Source organism: Oncorhynchus masou, chromosome 8, assembly GCF_036934945.1.
Source record: "Oncorhynchus masou masou isolate Uvic2021 chromosome 8, UVic_Omas_1.1, whole genome shotgun sequence".
In the NCBI taxonomy this organism is placed as follows: domain Eukaryota; kingdom Metazoa; phylum Chordata; class Actinopteri; order Salmoniformes; family Salmonidae; genus Oncorhynchus; species Oncorhynchus masou.
Window position 1 is genome coordinate 21173120 of NC_088219.1, and position 22312 is coordinate 21195431.

The following is a 22312-nucleotide window of genomic DNA, read 5'->3' on the forward strand; positions in this document are numbered from 1 at the left end:
GGAAGTTTATATACACCTCAGCCAAATACATTTCGACTCCAGACTCCAGACATTTAATCCTAGTAAAAATTTCCTGTCTTAGGTGAGTTAGGATCACCACTTCATTTTAAGAATGTGAAATGTCAGAATAATAGAGTGCTTTTATTTCTTTCATCACATTCCCAGTCGGTCAGAAGTTTACATACACTCAATTAGTATTTGGTAATTGAGTGTAAATTGAGTGTAAATTGTTTAACTTGGGTCTAATGTTTCGGGTAGCCTTCCACAAGCTCCCACAATAAGTTGGATGAATTTTGGCCCATTCCTCCTGACAGAGCTGGTGTAACCGAGTCAGAATTGTAGGCCTCCTTGCTCGCACATGCTTTTTCAGTTCTGCCCACAAATGTTCTATAGGACTGAGGTCAGGGCTTTGTGATGGCCACTCCAATACCTTGACTTTGCTGTCCTTAAGCCATTTTGCCACAACTTTGGAAGTATGCTTGGGGTCATCGTCCATTTGGAAGACCCATTTGCGACCATGCTTTAACTTCCTGACTGATGTCTTGAGATGTTGCTTCAATATATCCACAATTTTCCGTCCTCATGATACCATCTATTTTGTGAAGTGCACCAGTCCCTTCTGCAGCAAAGCACCCCCACAACATGATGCTGCCACCCCCGTGCTTCACGGTTGGGATGGTGTTCTTTGGGTTTGCAAGCCTCCCCCTTTTTCCTCCAAACATAACGATGGTCATTATGGCCAAACAGTTCTTGTTTTGTTTAATCCGACAGGAGGACATTTCTCCAAAAAGTACGATCTTTGTCTCCATGTGCAGTTGCAAACCGTAGTCTGGCTTTTTTTATGGCGGTTTTGAAGCAGTGGCTTCTTCCTTGCTGAGCGGCCTTTCAGGATATGTCGATATAGGACTCGTTTTACTGTGGCTATAGATATTTTTGTACCGGTTTCCTCCAGCATCTTCACAAGGTCCTTTGCTGTTGTTCTGGGATTGATTTGCACCTTTCGCACCAAAGTACGTTCATCTCTAGGAGACAGAACACGTCTTTCCTCCTGAGCGGTATGACGGCTGCGTTGTCCCATGGTGTTTATAGTTGCGTACTATTGTTTGTACAGATGAACGTGGTACTTTCAGGCATTTGGAAATTGCTCCCAAGCATGAACCAGACTTGTGGAGGTCTACAATTGTTTTTCTGAGGTCTTGACTGATTTCTTTTGATTTTCACATTTCAAGCAAAGAGGCAGTGAGTTTGAAGGTAGGCCTTGAAGTACATCCACAGGTATACCTCCAATTGACTCAAATTATGTCAATTAATCTATCGGAAGCTTCTAAAGCCGTGACATAATTTTCTGGAATTTTCCAAGCTGTTTAATGGCACAGTCATCTTAGTGTGTGTAAACTTCCCACTTCAACTGTAGCTCAGTATGTATTTATTTCATATTTTTTTGCTCATCTTTATCAAGGGTGCCAATAATTATGGACCTGACTAATCGGCTACAACAGGACAATATTGACTAAGGGAGAGGGTGAAAATAAAACAACTAATTATATGGAGAACAGTGGCTGAGGCTCTTATAGTTTATGTGCCTGGTTTAGGTTATTCATTTATGCGAGTCAGTTACGCTTCCAACAAATGATTTATTTAAAACGTTGTATTAGCGCCTTTTTAATTGTATTATCCATGTGGTGATAAAGATGACTGTCTATAACAAACATGTTTTATATTGGTATAAAGGCAAATCTTCCTTTATAATAATTAAATTAATATTTTGGATCAAGTGTTATATTCATGTCAATTGTATGCAAGGTGTAATAATCTATTTCCAGATACCACTTGACATTGCAGGATGCACGTAAGTTATTCTTAACTGCAAGGATATGCATTTGTTTTTGAGGGGACAGGAGGTTTTTTGACATGATAACTTTTGGTCAATAATTTCAGCTGTGTATACATTAACTTGGACTGGCACAGTTATTGTATAATCGTGTAACCAAAAATTATACTCTTCAATTTAGGTGAAGGGGGATTTAACTTTGTATTCAAGTAGATAGATATACTTTACCCAAGAGCAGGTATTTTTTTTTTTTTACATGAATAGGGTAAAGTTGGTAATCATTTTAAGAGCAGAGCAGAACCTCATGTTTGGAATGAGAAGCTTCGTTTCCAAACATGGTCAAAACCATTTGTTTATGAGACATAGGTAACAGCAAAGCTGTGTTGTATTCATTAGGTATATATTTTTCAAATATAAATTACAAGCTCAACACATACAAAAAAAATGGACAATTATGACAAACCCTGTTATTTGCATGACAATCATTACCCAAAATGCCATAATCGTCACAGCCCTAACGTTAACATATCACCACTTTCAGTTAGACATTGGTTTTAGTTGAGTCTCATTTACCCTCATTCCTTGCATTGAACCAGGGACGAGCTATGGCACATGCCTTGATGCTTCTGGTAAGTGGCAATATTTGTGATTTTTCATGTATATATATTTTTTTTTTGATTGGCCATTTGTGACTAATGGTAACTACGCAATGCCCAACTATATCACTGCTTGTTTGGCAATTCTAATTGCCAGTGCTGTTTTTGTTTTTATGGTGTATCGTTGCAGGCTTACTTATATTTCCTCTTCTCTGTCCAGTTAGAAAGTCCTGTTCTTATTGCTGCCATTTTCATTAGTGGCATTGGTGGGACATTCCAGTTCGGCTTTCATATATCTGTCCTAACTTCACCTTCTCCTGTGAGTACTGTAGATCCACTTCAAAAGTAGACCACCATACATGTTGCTTTATAAACCAATCTCAGTTGTTACTATGCTCGTACTTCCTGGTTTGGGGGCTTATCTAAATTTATGAAGGGGAAGCTCCAGATAGCCCAGAATAAGCTGTTCAGGGTAGTATTGAAGGCGAGTCCACATACTCACATAGGCAGGAGCTGCTTTCAGGAACTAAACTGGCTGCCTGTTGAGGCTAGTGTGTCCCAGATTAGACTAGTTTGGTTTACAGGAGTATGTACGGTCCTGCGCCCAAATATCTTAGTGATTACTTTCCTCGTGTTAAGGATACACACATTCACAGCACCAGATCAGGTGTTGCTGATGTGTGCTTATACACTTTCAGGAGTAATGCTGGCAAAGGTACTTTCTTGTATACTGGAGCCTCAGAATGCAATGAGTTGCCTCTGCCCATAAAAGCAACATCCTTTCTGGGCAGCTTTAAAAACAAAGTAAAAAATATGTTTGTCTTCTGTGGCCATATGAGTAACCCCTATGATGTAACTGGAATGATGAGAGAGATGTTCTTCTCTGTTTTGTTTTATTATTTCACTGCCATACTGTGTTGGATCTTGTCTGGCCATCTTGTCTCAAGAGGACCACAACGGAAATAAGTCCCAGACTTTATTGTGTGTTATCCTCAATGATTTTATTAATGTGCATGTATGGCTTTTTCAAGTTTAATGTGTGCTTGCTTTTTTTTAAATGGTCGAATTAATAAACTGAACTAAAAAAAGTTACACTCAAGTTTCTATAACAATAATGTAATAGCTCCAAATCACTATTTTCTCTCAACAAAGCAACAACTTCAGTTGGAGACATGCACCGATGTAAACTGTAAATATTTTGTCTGGAGGAAAATGAGAAATGGTTTGAGATCCGTAATTGTTTGACTGACCCAATTCCAAAACGTCACGGCCACCATCTTGGTGTTGCTGTAGTTCATAAAGGAGCTTGTGAACACCACATGCCTGCAGCGGTATAGTATATCCCTGGAACAGTGGGAAGTGACTCTCATCTGGTCCTTCATCGTCTCCATCTTCTGCATCGGGGGTCTCCTTGGGACCCTGTGTGCCGGCCGCCTCTCATCAGCATATGGGAGGTAAGTGGTAGTAGTAGAAAGTGTCAGGTTTCATACTGGGCAGAGACTTGGGGTATGCATCCTGGCCATGCAATGATTTTGGCCTCTTGTTTGAAGGTGTGTTGGTGTGGTTACTATTTGTTGTAGTAGAACAGGAATTATATTGATTATTATTTTTCCCCACCACACTTAACAGAAAGAGATGCCTGTTGTTGAACAACCTGTTTGCCATTGGTGGTGCTGGGATGATGCTGTTGAGTAAAATGGCCATGTCCTTTGAGATGATCATGGTTGGACGTTTCCTCTATGGCATTAATGCAGGTAAGCTGATGAATGGATTCCATTCATAAGAAAGGTCCATCCAAAACAAGGTCATCTTTATACCTGTCTTAATATCTCACTAGAGGATTGATGCTGCCAAACTGTCTGTGATAAGGTTGATCCTTTCTTGTGTGTGCTGCAGGTGTTAGCCTCAGTGTCCACACCATGTACCTAGTGGAATGTGCCCCCAAGAGGCTGCGAGGGATAGTGGGTGTGTCTGTTTCCACCTTTCTGTCCATGGGGAAGTTCTCAGGTCAGCTTCTGGGGATCAGGTGAGCTATCTGGTCCTAGTGTGTCAGTCAGGGATGCTTATATCAGTTTAACCTGTGGTGAACAAACAATGTGTTGTTATTTGATAGTGTACTCTGTACTTGCAGTGAGTTATTGGGGACAGAGGACAGGTGGCCTTGGTTGTTGGGCTTCAGTGGTGCGGCCGCCCTGCTCCAGCTCATCACCCTGCCCTTCCTCCCAGAGTCACCCAAATACCTGCTGCTGGACCGGGGCGACCGCCTGGGCTGTGAGAAGGGTAAGCACATGGGTGGAGCCCTGAGGAATATTGACAGGTAATGGGTTGCCTAAGGAACGCTACCTCACTAAAAATGTACTTGATGCAATTAGTTTTTTCATAATCATCCTCACAATCATCATCATAATATCTGATTCAGCAGTCTATCTTATTGGGCTTTAATATCCTTTTCCACTTGTGTATCTTACTGGGCCTTTCCCCCTTGTAGCCATCCGCAGGCTGTGGGGCAACAGAGACCACAGTGCGGAGGTGGAGGAGATGCTGGTGGAGCACTCCTCCATGATGGGAGTCCGCAGCCGCACTGTGTTGGACCTGATCCTGGACCAGGATGTACGCTGGCAGTTCCTCACCATCCTCGTCGCCTTCACCACCCTGCAGTTCAGTGGCATCAACGCTGTGAGTTTCATGAAGTTGGTCCACGAGGACATTGTGTTTGGATGTGTTTGAGCAAGAGTTGTAGTTAGGATATATAGTGGGGCAAAAAAGTATTTAGTCAGCCACCAATTGTGCAAGTTCTCACACTTAAAAAGATGAGAGGCCTGTAATTTTCATCATAGGTACACTTCAACTATGAGAGACAAAATGAGAAAAAAATCCAGAAAATCACATTGTAGGATTTTTTTATGAATTTATTTGCAAATTATGGTGGAAAATAAGTATTTGGTCATGGATGATCCAGAAGAAGATTGGGAGAATGTCATATGGTCAGATGAAACCAAAATATAACTTTTTGGTAAAAACTCAACTCGTTGTGTTTGGAGGACAAAGAATGCTGAGTTGCATCCAAAGAACACCATACCTACTGTGAAGCATGGTTGTGGAAACATCATGCTTTGGGGCTGTTTTTCTGCAAAGGGACCAGGACGACTGATCCGTGTAAAGGAAAGAATGAATGGGGCCATGTATCATGAGATTTTGAGTGAAAACCTCCTTCCATCAGCAAGGGCATTGAAGATGAAACGTAGCTGGGTCTTTCAGCATGACAATGATCCCAAACACACCGCCCAGGCAACGAAGGAGTGGCTTCGTAAGAAACATTTCAAGGTCCTGGAGTGGCTGAGGCAGTCTCCAGATCTCAACCCCATAGAAAATCTTTGGAGGGAGTTGAAAGTCCGTGTTGCCCAGCAACAGCCCTAAAACATCACTGCTCTAGAGGAGATCTGCATGGAGGAATGGGCCAAAATACCAGCAACAGTGTGTGAAAACCTTGTGAAGACTTACAGAAAATGTTTGACCTCTGTCATTGCCAACAAAGGGTATATAACAAAGTATTGAGAAACTTTTGTTATTGACCAAATACTTATTTTCCACCATAATTTGCAAATACATTCATTAAAAATCCTACAATGTGGTTTTCTGGTATTTTTTTCTCATTTTGTCTGTCAAAGTTGAAGTGGACCTATGATGAAAATTACAGCCCTCTCTCATCTTTTTAAGTGGGAGAACTTGCACAATTGGTAGCTGACTAAATGCTTTTTTGCCCCACTGTACAAATATACCATAGCATGTCACTGTCTGATCAAAACCTACCTGAAGTCCATTCAATTATACTGACCAAAAATATAAATGCAACATGTAAAGTGTTGATCTCATGTTTCATGAGCTGAAATAAAAGGGAGCAAATTTGTTGACATCCCTGTTAGTAAGCATTAATATATTTGCCAAGATAATCCATCCGCCTGACAGGTGTGGCATATCAAGAAGCTGATTAAACAGCATGATCATTACACAGGTGTACCTTGTGCTGGCGACAATAAAAGGCCACTCTAAAATGTACAGTTTTGTCACACAAAACAATGCCACAAATGTCTCAAGTTTTGAGGGAGTGTATAATTGACATGCTGACTGTAGGAATGTCTACCAGAGCTGTTGCCAGAGAATTGAGTGTTCATTTCTCTACCATAAGTCGCCTCCAACGTCATTTTAGAGAATTTGGCAGTACGTCCAACCGGCCTCAAAACCACAGACCACGTGAAACCAAGCCAACCCAGGACCTCCAAAACCGGATTCTTCACCTGCGGATCGTCTGTGACCAGCCACCTGGAAATCTGATGAAACTGTGGGTTTGCTCAAACTGTCAGAAACCATCTCAGGGTAGCTCATCTGCGTGCTTGTCATCTTCACCAGGGTTCTATGGTGGTGGTGGGGTTAAGGTATGGACAGGTAAAAGCTATGGACAATGATCACAATTGCATTTTATCGATGGCAATTTGAATGCACAGTGATACCGTGACAAGATCCTGAGGCTCATTGTCGTGCCATTCATCGTCCGTCATCACTTCGTGTTTCAGCATGATAATGCACAGCCCCATGTCACAAGGATCTATACACAATTCCTGGAAGCTGAAAATGACCCAGTTCTTCCATGGTCTGCATATTCAACAGACATGTCACCCATTGAGCATGTTTGGGATGCTCTGGATTGACATGTATGACAACATGTTCCAGTTTCCACCAATATCCAGCAGCTTCACACAGCCATTGAAGAGGAGTGGGACAACATTCCGCAGTCCAAAATCAACAGCCTGATCATCTATGCCAAGGAGATGTCATGCTGCATGGAGCAAATGGTGATACTAACTGGTTTTCTGATCCATGCCCCTACCTGCATATATGTATTCTCAGTCATGTGAAATCCATAGATTAGAGCCTAATTTATTTCTTTAAATTGACTGATTTCCATATATGAACTGCAACTCAGTAAAATCTTTGACATTATTTAATGTGGCATTTTTATATTTTTGTTCCGAGTATAAAGTCTGATTAAGTGATAAACCTTGTCATTCTGCTCCTCTGCAGGTGTACCTTTACTCATTTGACGTGTTCCGTACTGCAGGGATCCCCACACACCAGTTACGCCATGTTGCCTTGGGAACCGGTCTGTGTGAGGTTTCTACCTCCATGGTCTGTGTGAGTCGTGTTTTACCATATCCCTCATCACTAACTCTTATTAACCCTATATGAGCCTTTATGAACTGTGACGGTTCATATGGGAGGGAGGACTACTGAATACGTCTACATCGGTCCACTAATACAGGACTAGTAAAAGCCCAGTGGACTTCTTTTGTGAAAACATTTAAACTAAGTTATATTTCTGTACAGAACAGTTAATCTGTAATACTTGCAGAATAGAAATACTTGCTTGATATAGTTTTTTTTTTAGAGTCGCTGCACCACTCGGGAGCCCACAGTACCAGTCAAAAGTTTTAACACACTTACTCATTCCAGTTGTTTTTTTTTATTTTAAAACTATTTTCTACATTGTAGAATAATAGTGAAGACATCAAAACTATGAAATAACACATGGAATGACATTTCTGCCATCCATTGTAACATTGAGGGAGGATAACCAACCTTCCCATTAAAGGCCATGTACAGTGCCTTGCGAAAGTATTTGGCCCCCTTGAACTTTGTGACCTTTTGCCACATTTCAGGCTTCAAACATAAAGATATAAAACTGTATTTTTTGTGAAGAATCAACAACAAGTGGGCCACAATCATGAAGTGGAACGACATTTATTGGATATTTCAAACTTTTTTAACAAATCAAAAACTGAAATATTGGGCGTGCAAAACTATTCAGCCCCTTTACTTTCAGTGCAGCAAACTCTCTCCAGAAGTTCAGTGAGGATCTCTGAATGATCCAATGTTGACCTAAATAACTAATGATGATAAATACAATCCACCTGTGTGTAATCAAGTCTCCGTATAAATGCACCTGCACTGTGATAGTCTCAGAGGTCAGTTAAAAGCGCAGAGAGCATCATGAGGAACAAGGAACACACCAGGCAGGTCCGAGATACTGTTGTGAAGAAGTTTAAAGCCAGATTTGGATACAAAAAGATTTCCCAAGCTTTAAACATCCCAAGGAGCACTGTGCAAGCGATAATATTGAAATGGAAGGAGTATCAGACCACTGCAAATCTACCAAGACCTGGCCGTCCCTCTAAACCTTCAGCTCATACAAGGAGAAGACTGATCAGAGATGCAGACAAGAGGCCCATGATCACTCTGGATGAACTGCAGAGATCTACAGCTGAGGTGTGAGACTCTGTCCATAGGACAACAATCAGTCGTATATTGCACAAATCTGGCCTTTATGGAAGAGTGGCAAGAAGAAAGCCATTTCTTAAAGATATCCATAAAAAGTGTCGTTTAAAGTTTGCCATAAGCCACCTGGGAGACACACCAAACATGTGGAAGAAGGTGCTCTGGTCAGATGAAACCAAAATTGAACTTTTTGGCAACAATGCAAAACGTTATGTTTGGCGTAAAAGCAACACAGCTCATTACCCTGAACACACCATACCCACTGTCAAACATGGTGGTGGCAGCATCATGGTTTGCGCCTGCTTTTCTTCAGCAGGGACAGGGAAGATGGTTAAAATTGATGGGAAGATGGATGGAGCCAAATACAGGACCATTCTGGAAGAAAACCTGATGGAGTCTGCAAAAGACCTGAGACTGGGACAGAGACTTGTCTTCCAACAAGACAATGATCCAAAACATAAAGCAAAATCTACAATGGAATGGTTCAAAAATAAACATATCCAGGTGTTATAATGGCCAAGTCAAAGTCCAGACCTGAATCCAATCGAGAATCTGTGGAAAGAACTGAAAACTGCTCTTCACAAATGCTCTCCATCCATCCAACCTCACTGAGCTCGAGCTGTTTTGCAAGGAGGAATGGGAAAAAATTTCAGTCTCTCGATGTGCAAAACTGATAGAGACATACCCCAAGCGACTTACAGCTGTAATCGCAGCAAAAGGTGGCGCTACAAAGTATTAACTTAAGGGGGCTGAATAATTTTGCACGCCCAATTTTTCAGTTTTTGATTTGTTAAAAAAGTTTGAAATATCCAATAAATGTCGTTCCACTTCATGATTGTGTCCCACTTGTTGTTGATTCGTCACAAAAAAATACAGTTTTATATCTTTATGTTTGAAGCCTGAAATGTGGCAAAAGGTCGCAAAGTTCAAGGGGGCTGAATACTTTGGCAAGGCACTGTATTTCTTAGCCACTATAAATGCTAGGTTACACAGTTTCTTCTGACAAGTCTCCAGTATCAATATTTCCAAACAAACAAAAACATGGAGAAAGGAGGATCTGTAGACATGCTGAGATAAAATAACATACTCTTTGCCAGAATTCAGTCAGCCTTCACAAGAGCATAACATATTGAAATATGTCCCCTTTTGTGTTTTACACCTCCAGCAGAGGAATTACATTTCTGACTGCATGATATTCAGTTTCACAGGCATATAGTACTTTCTATGAATGGTCTTAAACTGCAGTAATTTATGTCTGAGATTATATGAACATGGCTGGGCATTCAAACATATCTGTATCCATTCATCATCACTAGTGTCTTCCCAGGTCTTCCTCACATTTTTGTTTGACATTGTCACGCCCTGGTCAAAGTATTTTGTGTTTTTCTTCATTTATTTGGTCAGGCCAGGGTGTGGCATGGGTTTTTGTATGTGGTGTGTTTTGTATTGGGATTGTAGCTTAGTGGGGTGTTCTAGATAAGTCTATGGCTGTCTGAAGTGGTTCTCAGAGGCAGGTGTTTATCGTTGTCTCTGATTGGGAACCATATTTAGGCAGCCATATTCTTTGTGTTTCGTGGGTGATTGTCCTTATGTCCTTTTTGTCCTTATGTCTGTCATGTGCTAGATTGCACCAGTATTAGGCTGTTTCGGTTTTCTTGTTACGTTTGTTTGTTTTGTATTTGATTTGTGTTTACTTTTGTTTCATTAAACATGGATCGTAATAGACACGCCGCATTTTGGTCCGACTCTCCTTCACACCTAGAAAACCGTAACAGACATGTTTTGTGTCATTGGGAAAGCCTCTATCAACCCTTGATATAGTTTGGAAATCAACTTTAGAGGTTTGTCAGACTGCCTTAAAATAGTTTTCAATCTCTGAATCTTCTGACTTGTCCAGTGTTTACTGCACAGAGAGAATAAAGTGTTGCATTTGTAAAAGTTCACCTCAGTGCCGACTGGTCTTCCCTGGTTGCCTGACCCTGCTGAGACCCCTGTCACCATCTGATTCTTCTCAGATGAGGCATGACAAAGAATTGCATTGGCGTACATTTGTATATTATCCAAGAATAGAATCAATGGTTCAATAATTGAAATTACCATCATTCCCAGATCCCAGACTGTATCCTAACCATCAACTCAAGATGGAACTTTGAATCCATTCATTGATTGTTATAATATACTGTAAAATTCACCTGAGCTCCATAGACTGGTCTTCCCTGGCTGTGTGACCCTGCTGGGATTTGATTTATTAGGGTCCCCATTAGCCGACGCCAATAGCGACACCAAGTCTTACTGGGGTCTGACACTTAATGAAAAAGACATTACAGACAAAATACTTTACAATTGACATACACACTACATGTTAATATTTTTAAATGTGTGTGTGCATCTATCAGTTACACATACATGTCAGTACATACACAATCTGGACCATCTATTTCTGAAACTATCCACCGCCATTGTCGCAACCCCTATTACCAGCCTGTTCAACCTCTCTTTCATATCGTCTGAGATCCCCAAAGATTGGAAAGCTGCCGAAGTCATCCCCCTCTTCAAAGGGGGAGACACCCTGGACCCAAACTGTTACCGACCTATATCCATCCTGCCCTGCCTATCTAAGGTCTTCAAAAGCCAAGTCAACAAACAGGTCACTGACCATCTCGAATCCCACCGTACCGTCTCCACTGTGCAATCTGGTTTCCGAGCCGGTCACGGGTGCACCTCAGCCATGCTCAAGGTACTAAACGATATCATAACCGCCATCGATAAAAGAGAGTACTGTGCAGCCGTCTTCATCGACCTTGCCAAGGCTTTCGAATCTGTCAATCACCATATTCTTATCGGCAGACTCAGTAGCCTCGGTTTTTCTGATGACTGCCTTGCCTGGTTCACCAACTACTTTGCAGAAAGAGTTCAGTGTGTCAAATCGGAGGGCATGCTGTCCGGTCCTCTGGTAGTCTCTATGGGGGTGCCACGGTTCAATTCTCGGGCCGACTCTTTTCTCTGTATATATCAGTGATGTTGCTCTTGCTGCGGCGATTCCCTGATCCGCCTCTACGCAGACGACACCATTCTGTATACTTCCGGCCCGTCCTTTGACACTGTGCTATCTAACCTCCAAACGAGCTTCAATGCCATACAACACTCCTTCCGTGGCCTCCAACTGCTCTTAAACGCTAGTTAAACCAAATGCATGCTTTTCAACCGTTTGCTGCCTGCACCTGCACGCCCGACTAGCATCACCACCCTGGATGGTTCCAACCTAGAATATGTGGACATCTATAAGTACCTAGGTGTCTGGCTAGACTGTAAACTCTCCTTCCAGACTCATATCAAACATCTCCAATCTAAAATCAAATCTAGAATCGGCTTTCTACTCCGCAACAAAGCCTCCTTCACTCACGCCGCTAAACTTACCCTAGTAAAACTGACTATCCTACCGATCCTCGACTTCGGCGATGTCATCTACAAAATAGCTTCCAATACTCTACTCAGCAAACTGGATGAAGTTTATCACAGTGCCATCCATTTTGTTACTAAATCACCTTATACCACCCACCACTGCGACCTGTATGCTCTAGTCGGCTGGCCCTCGCGACATATTCGTCGCCAGACCCACTGGCTCCAGGTCATCTACAAGTCCATGCTAGGTAAAGCTCCACCTTATCTCAGTTCACTGGTCACGATGGCAACACCCACCCGTATCATGCGCTCCAGCAGGTGTATCTCGCCTGATCATCCCTAAAGCCAACACCTCATTTGGCTGCCTTTCGTTCCAGTTCTCTGCTGCCTGTGACTGGAACGAATTGCAAAAATCGCTGAAGTTGGAGACTTTTATCTCCCTCACCAACTTCAAACATCTGCTATCTGAGCAGCTAACCGATCGCTGCAGCTGTACATAGTCTATCGGTAAATAGCCCACCCAATTTTACCTACCTCATCCCCATACTGTTTATATTTATTTACTTTTCTGCTCTTTTGCACACCAATATCTCTACCTGTACATGACCATCTGATCATTTATCACAACAGTGTTAATCTGCAAAATTGTAATTATTCACCTACCTCCTCATGCCTTTTGCACACAATGTATATAGACTCTCTTTTTTTCTACTGTGTTATTGACTTGTTAATTGTTCACTCCATGTGTAACTCTGTGTTGTCTGTTCACACTGCTATGCTTTATCTTGGCCAGGTCGCAGTTGCAAATGAGAACTTGTTCTCAACTAGCCTACCTGGTTAAATAAAGGTGAAAAAATGAAAAATATTAAAAAGTAGGTCACATGTGGGAGAGGCGTTGTGCTGTGAGGTTATTTTATTTGTTTTTTGAAAACGGGTTTGCTGTTCACTTGCTCTATATAAGATGGGAGTTCCATGCACTCATGGCTCTCCATATACTGTACGTTTCCTTGAATTTGTTCTGGACCTGTGGACTGTGAAAAGACCCCTGGTGGCATGTCTGGTGGGGTAAGTGTGTGTGTAAGTTGACTATGCAAACAATTAGGAATTTTCAACACTTTAATGGATCTTATAAAACAAGAAGTGACACAGTCTTTCCTCAACTTTTAGCCAAGAGAGACTGGCATGCATAGTATTAATATTAGCCCTCTGATTACAATGAAGAGCAAGACATGCGGCTCTGTTCTGGGTCAGCTGCAGCTTAACTATGTCTTTCTTTACAGCACTTGACCATATGACTGGACAATAATCAAGATAAGATAAAACTAAAGCCTGCAGGACTTGCTTTGTGGAGTGTGGTGTTAAAAAAGCAGAGTATCTCTTTATTACGGACATACCTTTCTCCATCTTTACAACCATTGAATCTAAGGTAACACCAGGTAATTTAGTCTTCTGAACTTGTTCAACAACCTCAGATTCAGCTGAGGTCTAGAACTTGATTTGTACCAAATACAATGCTCTTAGTTTTCGAGATATTCAGGACCAGTTTATTACTGGCAAACCATTCCAAAATAGACTGCAACTCTTTAAGGGTTTCAGTGACTTCAATAGCTGTGGTAGCTGATGTGTATATGGTTGAATCATCAGCATACATGGACACGCATGCTTTGTTTAATGCCAGTGGCAGGTCATTGGTAAAAATGGAAAATAGTAGAGGGCCTAGAGAGCTGCCTTGTGGTTCACCACACTTTGCAAGTTTGACGTTAGAGAAGCTTCCATTAAAAAAACGGAGTTCTATTAGATATCTCTGAATCCATGATATGTCAGAGGTTGAAAGGCCATACTATCAAAGGCTGCACTGAAATCTAACAGTACAGCTCCCACAATATTATAATAAATGAATTTCAACCAGTCATTAGTCATTTGTGTCAATGCAGGGCATGTTGAGTGCCCTTCTCTATAAGCATGCTGAAAGTCGGTTATTAATTTGTTTACAGAGAAATAGCATTGTATTTGGTCAAACACAATTCTTTCCAACAGTTTGCTAAGAGCTGATAGGTCTGGTGTTAGAACCAGTAAAGGCCGCTTTACCACTCTTGGGTTTTGGAATAGCTTCGGCTTCCCTCCAGGCCTGAGGCCAAAGACTTTCCTCTAGGATCAGATTAAAGATATGACAGATAGGAGTGGCTATAATCGGAGTCAGCTACCATCCTCAGTAGCTTTCCATCTAAGTTGTCAATGCTAGGTTTGCCATTATTGATCGATAACAATAATTTTTCCACCTCTCCCACACTAACTTTACAAAACTCACAATGCTCTTCTTTCATTATTCTTTTTTTATGCATGAATACAATGGCTCACTGTTGGCATTTCCTGCCTAAGTTTGTCCACTTTGCTAATGAAGTAATCATTAAAATAATAGGCAACATCAAATGGTTGTGATGAATAAGCCATCTGATTCGATGAAAGATGGAGTTGAATTTGTCTTTCTGTTCATAATTTCATTTATGGTACTCAAGTTTTTTTTTCAATCATTCTTTATATAATTTATCTTGGCTTCATAATACAGCTTCTTCTTTTTGTTGAGTTTAGTCACAATTTCTCAGTTTGTAGTAAGTCAGCCAGTCAGATGTGCAGCCAGACTAATTAGTCGGTCCTTTTGCCCCATCTCTTTCAACCATGGTTTTTCAATTCCTCAGCAATCTATGGCGCCTTAACAATAACTGGAAGAAGCAATTTCATAAATTCATCACGTGCAGTGTCTGGATTCTCCTTCCATCAGACCAACAAATATTTTGACGTCTACATAAGTCACAGAAAAATATTTTATATGATCTCGTATACACTATTTTAGGCTCAGCTTTTGGAACTTTGGCTTTCCTGGATATATATTGTGATCACTGTATCCATTGGGTACGGATACAGCTTTAGAACAAAGTTCTACAGTATTAGTAAAAATGGGATCAGTGCATGTGGATCTTGTTCCTTTAGTGTTTGTAAACACCCTGGTAGGTTGATTTAATAACCTGAACCAGATTACAGGCACTGGTTACAGTGAGAAGTTTCCTCTTGACCGGACAGCTTGATGAAAACCAGTCAATATTGAGATCCTCAAGGAAGTGGATCTCTCCGTTTACATCACATACACTAGCAAGCATTTCACACACATTATTTAGATACTGACTGTTAGCACTTGGTGGCCTATAGCAACACGCCAAAATAAAAAGCTTTAGATGTGCCAGGTGAACCTGCAAACATAACACTTCAATAACGCTTGAGTGTGGACAATGAGCCTGTCATAGCGGATGTAAGCAATGTTCTCACGTGCTCTGGCAGCTTTCATGGCTGGGATCAGTTCTTTCCTCTTCTGGCGCACAGCTTCAAGATAGTCCTCGTTGAGGAAGATGTACGTTCCTCTCAAGTTCTTGGTTCTTTCCAGAACAGCTACCTTGAACCTCAGGAACTTGACAACTATTGGCCTGTCACCTGGGCCGGTGGTGGATTTTCCAGTCCTGTGAGCACACTCCACCTCCTGTGGTCCATTTTCCGTTTCGCCGAGATCATTTCTCTCACTTTGTTCTCAGACTCCGCCCAGGACTCATGGATATTACGCAATTCTGTCAGCAACCATGTTGTCCCGCCTTGATTGTCCCTTAAAATAATCTAATTTCTCCATCATTGTTATCATGGATTCCCAAACAGAACTGATGTCCTCTCTCAATGACTTAGATTGCTGTCATCTTGCCATTCTCCTGTTTCAACTCATCAAGCTGACCCTGGAAGAACTGCAAACTGTTCTTTAGGTCCTGGATCTCTCTGGTCAGGCCATCCATGTCTTTTATTAGTTGACTCCACCTGTATTTGCACACAACACTTGAAGCAATTTTCTTGTTGTTGTAAAAACTGTTTAACTACTTTTGTTAGTTTAAAATATCCTTCACCTGTGAAAGAGACTACACTGTCCTCAACGTTACTCCTGCCGGGTTTGGTCTTCGTCATGGTAGCAACATAGGTTACGCTGTTACTGTTTACAATCCAAACAGGGCACGTCGCAGGTAAGATTGGAAACAACAAACAGCAGACCGCCAGAAGCCCGAAACCATCCGTGGTCCCAGCCACAATGGCTAACTGCATCATGGGTTGCGTTCAACCCCTTAAGAAAATCCTGCTAGCTTAATAGGCAGCCAGCTAGGCTAGGTGCTACTCCAAGCAGCTCCTCAGACCCAGCCTTGGTCGACAGGATCACTGAACAGATGGTAGCGATACCAGCAACTGATGCTAACCGCATCATGGAATCCAAACACAAAAGGGAGCTAGCTAGTAACCAAACTTATTCAATAGACCAAAATATCAAACCGAGCTCTCCCTCATTCCGCGTTCAACAGGAAGTGACGTGTTGTGCAGTGCGTTCAAGACACCTGTCATCATCTGATCCTGCTAAGACATGAGGAGCATAGTTTTGTGTACTGACTGTGCAACATGACAGTGAAGCCTGTAGAGCTGTTTACATTGTGTCAGTGTGTAAAGTAGGGAATTGGCTAGGGAAACTGACAGATAAATAACGTTACCTTGCTATACTGACTGTGATTAAGGCAAAAATATATAACGTTAGCCAACTTTTGGCTAGTTCTATGGTGCATCAACTGGCGAAAATAAATCAAGTTTATTTACTTCTGTAAACAAAGGCTACTGAATTAGAGGGAGATGCCACTGGAATTTATAAGTTATGGAGATTGTACGGCGAGAGAGACAGTTCCTCAGTTTAGGGTTTCTTAATGTGATTGGAGATGAACAATGTTTGCAATTCTGTGCCATGTCACTCAACTTTGATTATCCAATTAACTGTCCATTTATCCATTTAAGATGTGGTAGTTTTGGTATTCACACACAGTGATGAATAAATTGGTCAGAAAGGAAATAATGTCCAAAACTGAGATGTTCACAGCAGAAGGTGGAGACACTTGGTAATGAACTAAACACTCTGCCAGCTTGTGATAGCTGCGACATTATCACTAAGTTCTTAATTATACAACTACCTTTTTTGCCAAAGCTGAGATGCTGAAGAAGAAAAAAATTGCCCGATCATCGGGATATTGGTCCGCTAATACTAGTAATGTCCTCAATACTCTACTTTTCTGAAAAAAAATATATATATATATATTTTTTTTTTTAATGATTTTTTTAGTGTTCTGATTTTTCAGCGGGTGCTGCAGCACCCTCAGTACCCCTACTTCCCACGGCTATGCATGCATCATCTTTTGTTTGACCTTTTAAGAGGGGTTTGTCAACAAGACTTGCATGTTCTCAAGCCTGTAACTACAGTTGAAGTCGGAAGTACACCTTAGCCAAATACATTTAAACTCAGTTTTTCCAGAATTACTGACATTTAATTATAGTATAAATTCCCTGTCTTAGGTCAGTTAGGATCACCATTTTATTTTAAAAATGTGAAATGTCAGAATAATAGTAGGGTGATTTTATTTCAGCTTTTGTTTTTTTCATCACATTCCCAGTGGGTCAGAAGTTGACATATACTAATTGAGTGTCTGGTAGCATTGCCTTTAAATTGTTTAACTTGGGTCAAATGTTTTGGGTAGCCTTCCATAAGCTTCCCACAATAAATTGGGTGAATTTTGGCCCATACCTCCTGTCAGAGCTGGTGTAACTGAGTCAGGTTTGTAGGCCTCCTTGCTCGCACACGCTTTTGTCCTTAAGCCATTTTGCCACAACTTTGGAAGTATGCTTGGGGTCATTGTCCATTTGGATGACTCATTTGCGACCAAGCTTTAACTTCCTGACTGATGTCTTGAGATGTTGCTTCAATATATCCACATAATTTCCCACCTTATGATGCCATCTATTTTGTGAAGGGCTGCCACCCCCATGCTTCACGGTTGGGATGGTGTTCTTCGGATTGCAAGCCTCCACCTTCTGACCCATTGGAATTGTGATACAGTGAATTATAAGTGAAATAATTTCTCTGTAAACAATTGTTGGAAAATGACATGCACAAAGTTGATGTCTTAACCGACTTGACAAAACTATAGTTTATTAACAAGAAATTTGTGGAGTGGTTGAAAACCATTTTTAAGGACTTCAACCTAAGTGTATGTAAACTTCAGACTTCAACTGTATTTACTAAGAGTGCCCCACCCCTGTGGTGTTGTATTTATGTCCAGTTGACAGTGAAATTCCTAATGTCAATATTTGACTCTGATCGTTAACCCCCCTTTGGTATGACAGGTGATGGTGATTGAGAGCACAGGAAAGAAGCTAATGCTCTATAGGGGTTACCTATGCATGGCAGTTACCTTGGGTCTCCTGACCCTTACACTCTACCTGCAGGTAAGTCAAACATTATAAGCAACACACTACTGTCATCAACTACATAGTTTGTGGGTTCCATCTTTACCACAAATAGAACAATACTCATTACTAATGAATGAATGGAATTCTCTGAGGCATATCTTCCAGCTCTAAAGTTCACAGAATCACTCTATATATTATCACTGGGTTACATTAATATTTTACCGTGGGTGGAAACAACAATGGCTCATTAATAAGTTACCTTTGTTGTTTGTTGTTCAGATCCAAGTTTCCTGGATGCCTTACTGCAGTATGCTTCTCATCTTCATCTTCATCTTCTTCTTCTCCAGTGGACCAGGTGGGTCCTATACCCTGACGTATGACTAAGCCAAAATAATGGATCAACTTACTTATCTGGTATTTTCATCGTTTATTGCTCCTAGCTGGAGTGACAGTGTCTCTACCTGGTGATATCTTCAACCAGTCGTTCAAATCAGCTGCCTACACCATCGGCTGCACCCTCAACTGGCTGGGCCTCTTCCTCCTGGGGTTGCTCTTCCCAGTCATAGTGGTGAGCACATCAGCTTCTCACACCTTGTCTTTGTATGTACACTACCGTGCAAAAGTTTGGGGTCACTTAGAAATGTCCTTGTTTTTGAAAGAAAAGCTATTTTTTTGTCCATTAAAATAACATCAAATCGATCAGAAATACAGTGTAGACATTGTTAATGTTGTAAATGACTATTGTAGCTGAAAACGGCTTTATTTATTTGTTTTAATGGAATATCTATATAGGAGTACAGAGGCCCATTATCATCAACCATCAGCAACCTGTGTGCCAAAGGCACGTTGTGTTAGCTAATCCAAGTTTATCATTTTAAAAGGCTAATTGATCATTAGAAAACCCTTTTTCAATTATGTTAGCACAGCCCGAAAACTGTTGTGCTAATTAAAGAAGCAGTAAAACTGTCCTTCTTTACACTAGTTGAGTATCTGGAGCACCAGCATTTGTGGGTTCGATTACAGGCTCAAAATGGCCAGAAACAAAACTTTCTTCTGTAATTCGTCACTCTTCTTGTTCTGAGAAATGAAGGCTATTCCATGCGAGAAATTGCCAAGAAACTGAAGATCTTGTACAACGCTGTGTGCTACTCCCTTCACTGAACAGCGCAAACTGTCTTTAACTAGAATAGAAAGAGGAGTGGGAGGCCCCGGTGCACAACTGAGCAAGAGAACAAGTACATTAGAGTGTCTAGTTTGAGAAACAGAAGCCTCACAAGTCCTCAACTGGCAGCTTCATTAAATAGTACCCGCAAAACACACTATTTAGGGAAGAAGCAGTCAGCTGATATTCTGTCTATCATGGAGTGGCCAGCACAGTCACCGGATCTCAACCCTATTGAGCTGTTGTGGGAGCAGCTTGACCGTATGATACGTAAGAAGTCTCCATCAAGCCAATCCAACTTGTGGGAGGTGCTTCAGGAAGCATGTGGTGAAATCCCCTCAGATTACCTCAACAAATTGACAACTAGAATGCCAAAGGTCTGCAAGGCTGCAAATGGAGGATTCTTTGACAAAAGCAAAGTTTGAAGGACACAATTATTATTTCAATTAAAAATCACTATAACTTTGTCAATGTCTTGACTATATTTCCTATTCATTTTGCAACTCATTTCATGTATGTTTTCATGGAAAACAAGGACATTTCAAAGTGACCCCAAACTTTTGAATGGTAGTGTTTATTTTTATTCCAGTCCTTTACTTAGCTTTGTGTATTAGGTAGTTGTTGTGGAATTGTTAGTGCAATATCTAACATGTAATCTGTCGGAACTAGAAGCACAAGCATTTCGCACCACTCGCAATAACATCTGCTAACCATGTGTATGTCACCAATAAAATTTTATTTGATTTTATACACAAACTGCCAACAGGTGTAACAGTTGTACCTTACATATTATGTCACTAGTACCTTACATAGGTAAATGTACTCTTATTTTATGTGTAACCATGGCAGCTGATGTCACACATGCACTCACAGTATATTCTTATACACAGGAGAATATGGACTACTTTTGTTTCCTGATTTTCTTCGTCTTCTGTTTCCTGTCTGGGATGTTTGTGTGGTACAATGTGCCTGAGACCAAGAACCGCACTGTCATGGAGATAACGGCCGAGTTTCAGAGGATGCATCCCAACAGTGGATCCTCGGGGGAGGGAAGGTCGAGACCTCCTGAACCCAGTCATATCAAGGCATGCACAACCACCAAATTCTGAACATTTTCCATAATGACTTGTGTGTCTGACTTGCACATTGTTTTGTCGTTCCTGTGAAAACATTTTCTTTGTGAAAACTCCTCTGTTAAGATTTGCCCCACACACCCATGTCCAGTCTGCTGTCATCTTGATTACAAATCAATAATTTTGACCTTTATGATGATAAGTATTGTGTGATAAAAATGTTACCTCTCTGGGTCCCCTATTAAAATAGTTTTAGTATTGTGAGCAGGCCAACGTCTGTCATTATCAGGCTCTGGCCCCAGCCATACAGACACTAATCAGGGAGGGAGAGGTTTTACCTCTGACACCTACTTGTAAAATCAGCATTCTGTGTGCACTTTCCTGATGAACAAGGTAAGGTACATAATTTTTGCATGATTCAATCAGCTCGCCTTGAGTTTCTTATTGGTGAGTCAGCAGGGCTGTCATGCATAGCTTATCTGTCTGATTTATTACACTCACTTTGAGAGTATATTTTTCATTACTGTGGTGTGTAGGATTATTTCAAATGGAAACTTATGTCTACTGTCTATATTCACAAGAAAAACAGTACCAGTCAAAAGTTTGGACACATCTACTCATTCAAGGGTTTTTCTTTATTTTTACTATTTTCTACATTGTAGAATAATAGTGAAGACCTCAAAACTATGCAATACCACATGGAATTAAGTAGTAACCAAAAATATATTTGAGATTCTTTAAAGTAGCCACCCTTTTCCTTGATGACAGCTTTGCACACTGTTGGCATTCTCTCAACCAGCTTCAAGAGGCAGTCTCCTGGATTGGATTTCAATAACAGGTGTGCCTTGTTCTTCTTAATGCATTTGAGCCGATCAGTTGTGTTGTGACAAGGTAGGGGTGGTATACAGGAGATAGCCCTATTTGGTAAAAGACCAAGTCCATATTATGGCAAGAAAAGCTCAAATAAGCAAAGAGAAATGGCAGTCCATTATTTTAAGACATGAAGGTCAGTCAAGTTTCTTCAAGTGCAAAAACCATCACGCACTATGATGAAACTGGCTCTCATGAGGACCGCCACAGGAAAGGAAGTCCCAGAGTTACCTCTGCTGCAGAGGATAAGTTCATTAGACTTAGCTGCACTTCAGCTTGCAGCCCAAATTAATGCTTCACAGAATTCAAGTAACAGACACATTTCAACATCAACTGTTCAGAGGAGACTGCGTGAATCAGACCGCCATGGTCGAATTGCTGCAAAGAAACCACTAATAAAGGACACCAATAAAAAGAGACTTGCTTGGGCCAAGAAACACGAGCAATGGACATTAGACCGGTGGAAATCTGTCCTTTTGGTCTGATGAGATTTTTGGTTCCAACCGCTGTGTCTTTGTGAGATCAGAAGATCTCCTCATGTGTGGTTCCCACCGTGAAGCATGGAGGAGGAGGTGTGTTGGTGTTGGGTTAGTTTGCTGGTGACACTGTCAGGGATTTATATAGGATTCAAGTCACACTTAACCAGCATGGTTTCCACAGCATTCTGCAATGATACGCTGTCGCATCTGGTTTGCACTTAGTCTCTCTGTCATTTGATTTTCAACAGCACAATGACCCAACA

The 22312-nt window shown here is 41.1% G+C and overlaps 1 protein-coding gene across 1 annotated transcript; it reads left to right on the plus strand.

The window, feature by feature from the left end:
- The first annotated feature begins 2436 nt into the window (after positions 1-2436).
- On the plus strand, positions 2437-20736 carry slc2a11l (solute carrier family 2 member 11, like). Its single transcript, XM_064971126.1, has 12 exons — positions 2437-2460; positions 2648-2746; positions 3721-3881; positions 4057-4181; positions 4324-4453; positions 4559-4707; positions 4916-5103; positions 7507-7617; positions 18400-18501; positions 18745-18820; positions 18906-19033; positions 20518-20736. The coding sequence occupies exons 1-12, from the start codon at positions 2437-2439 to the stop codon at positions 20734-20736; spliced, it is 1512 nt and encodes a 503-aa protein (XP_064827198.1).
- Positions 20737-22312: the final 1576 nt, after the last annotated feature.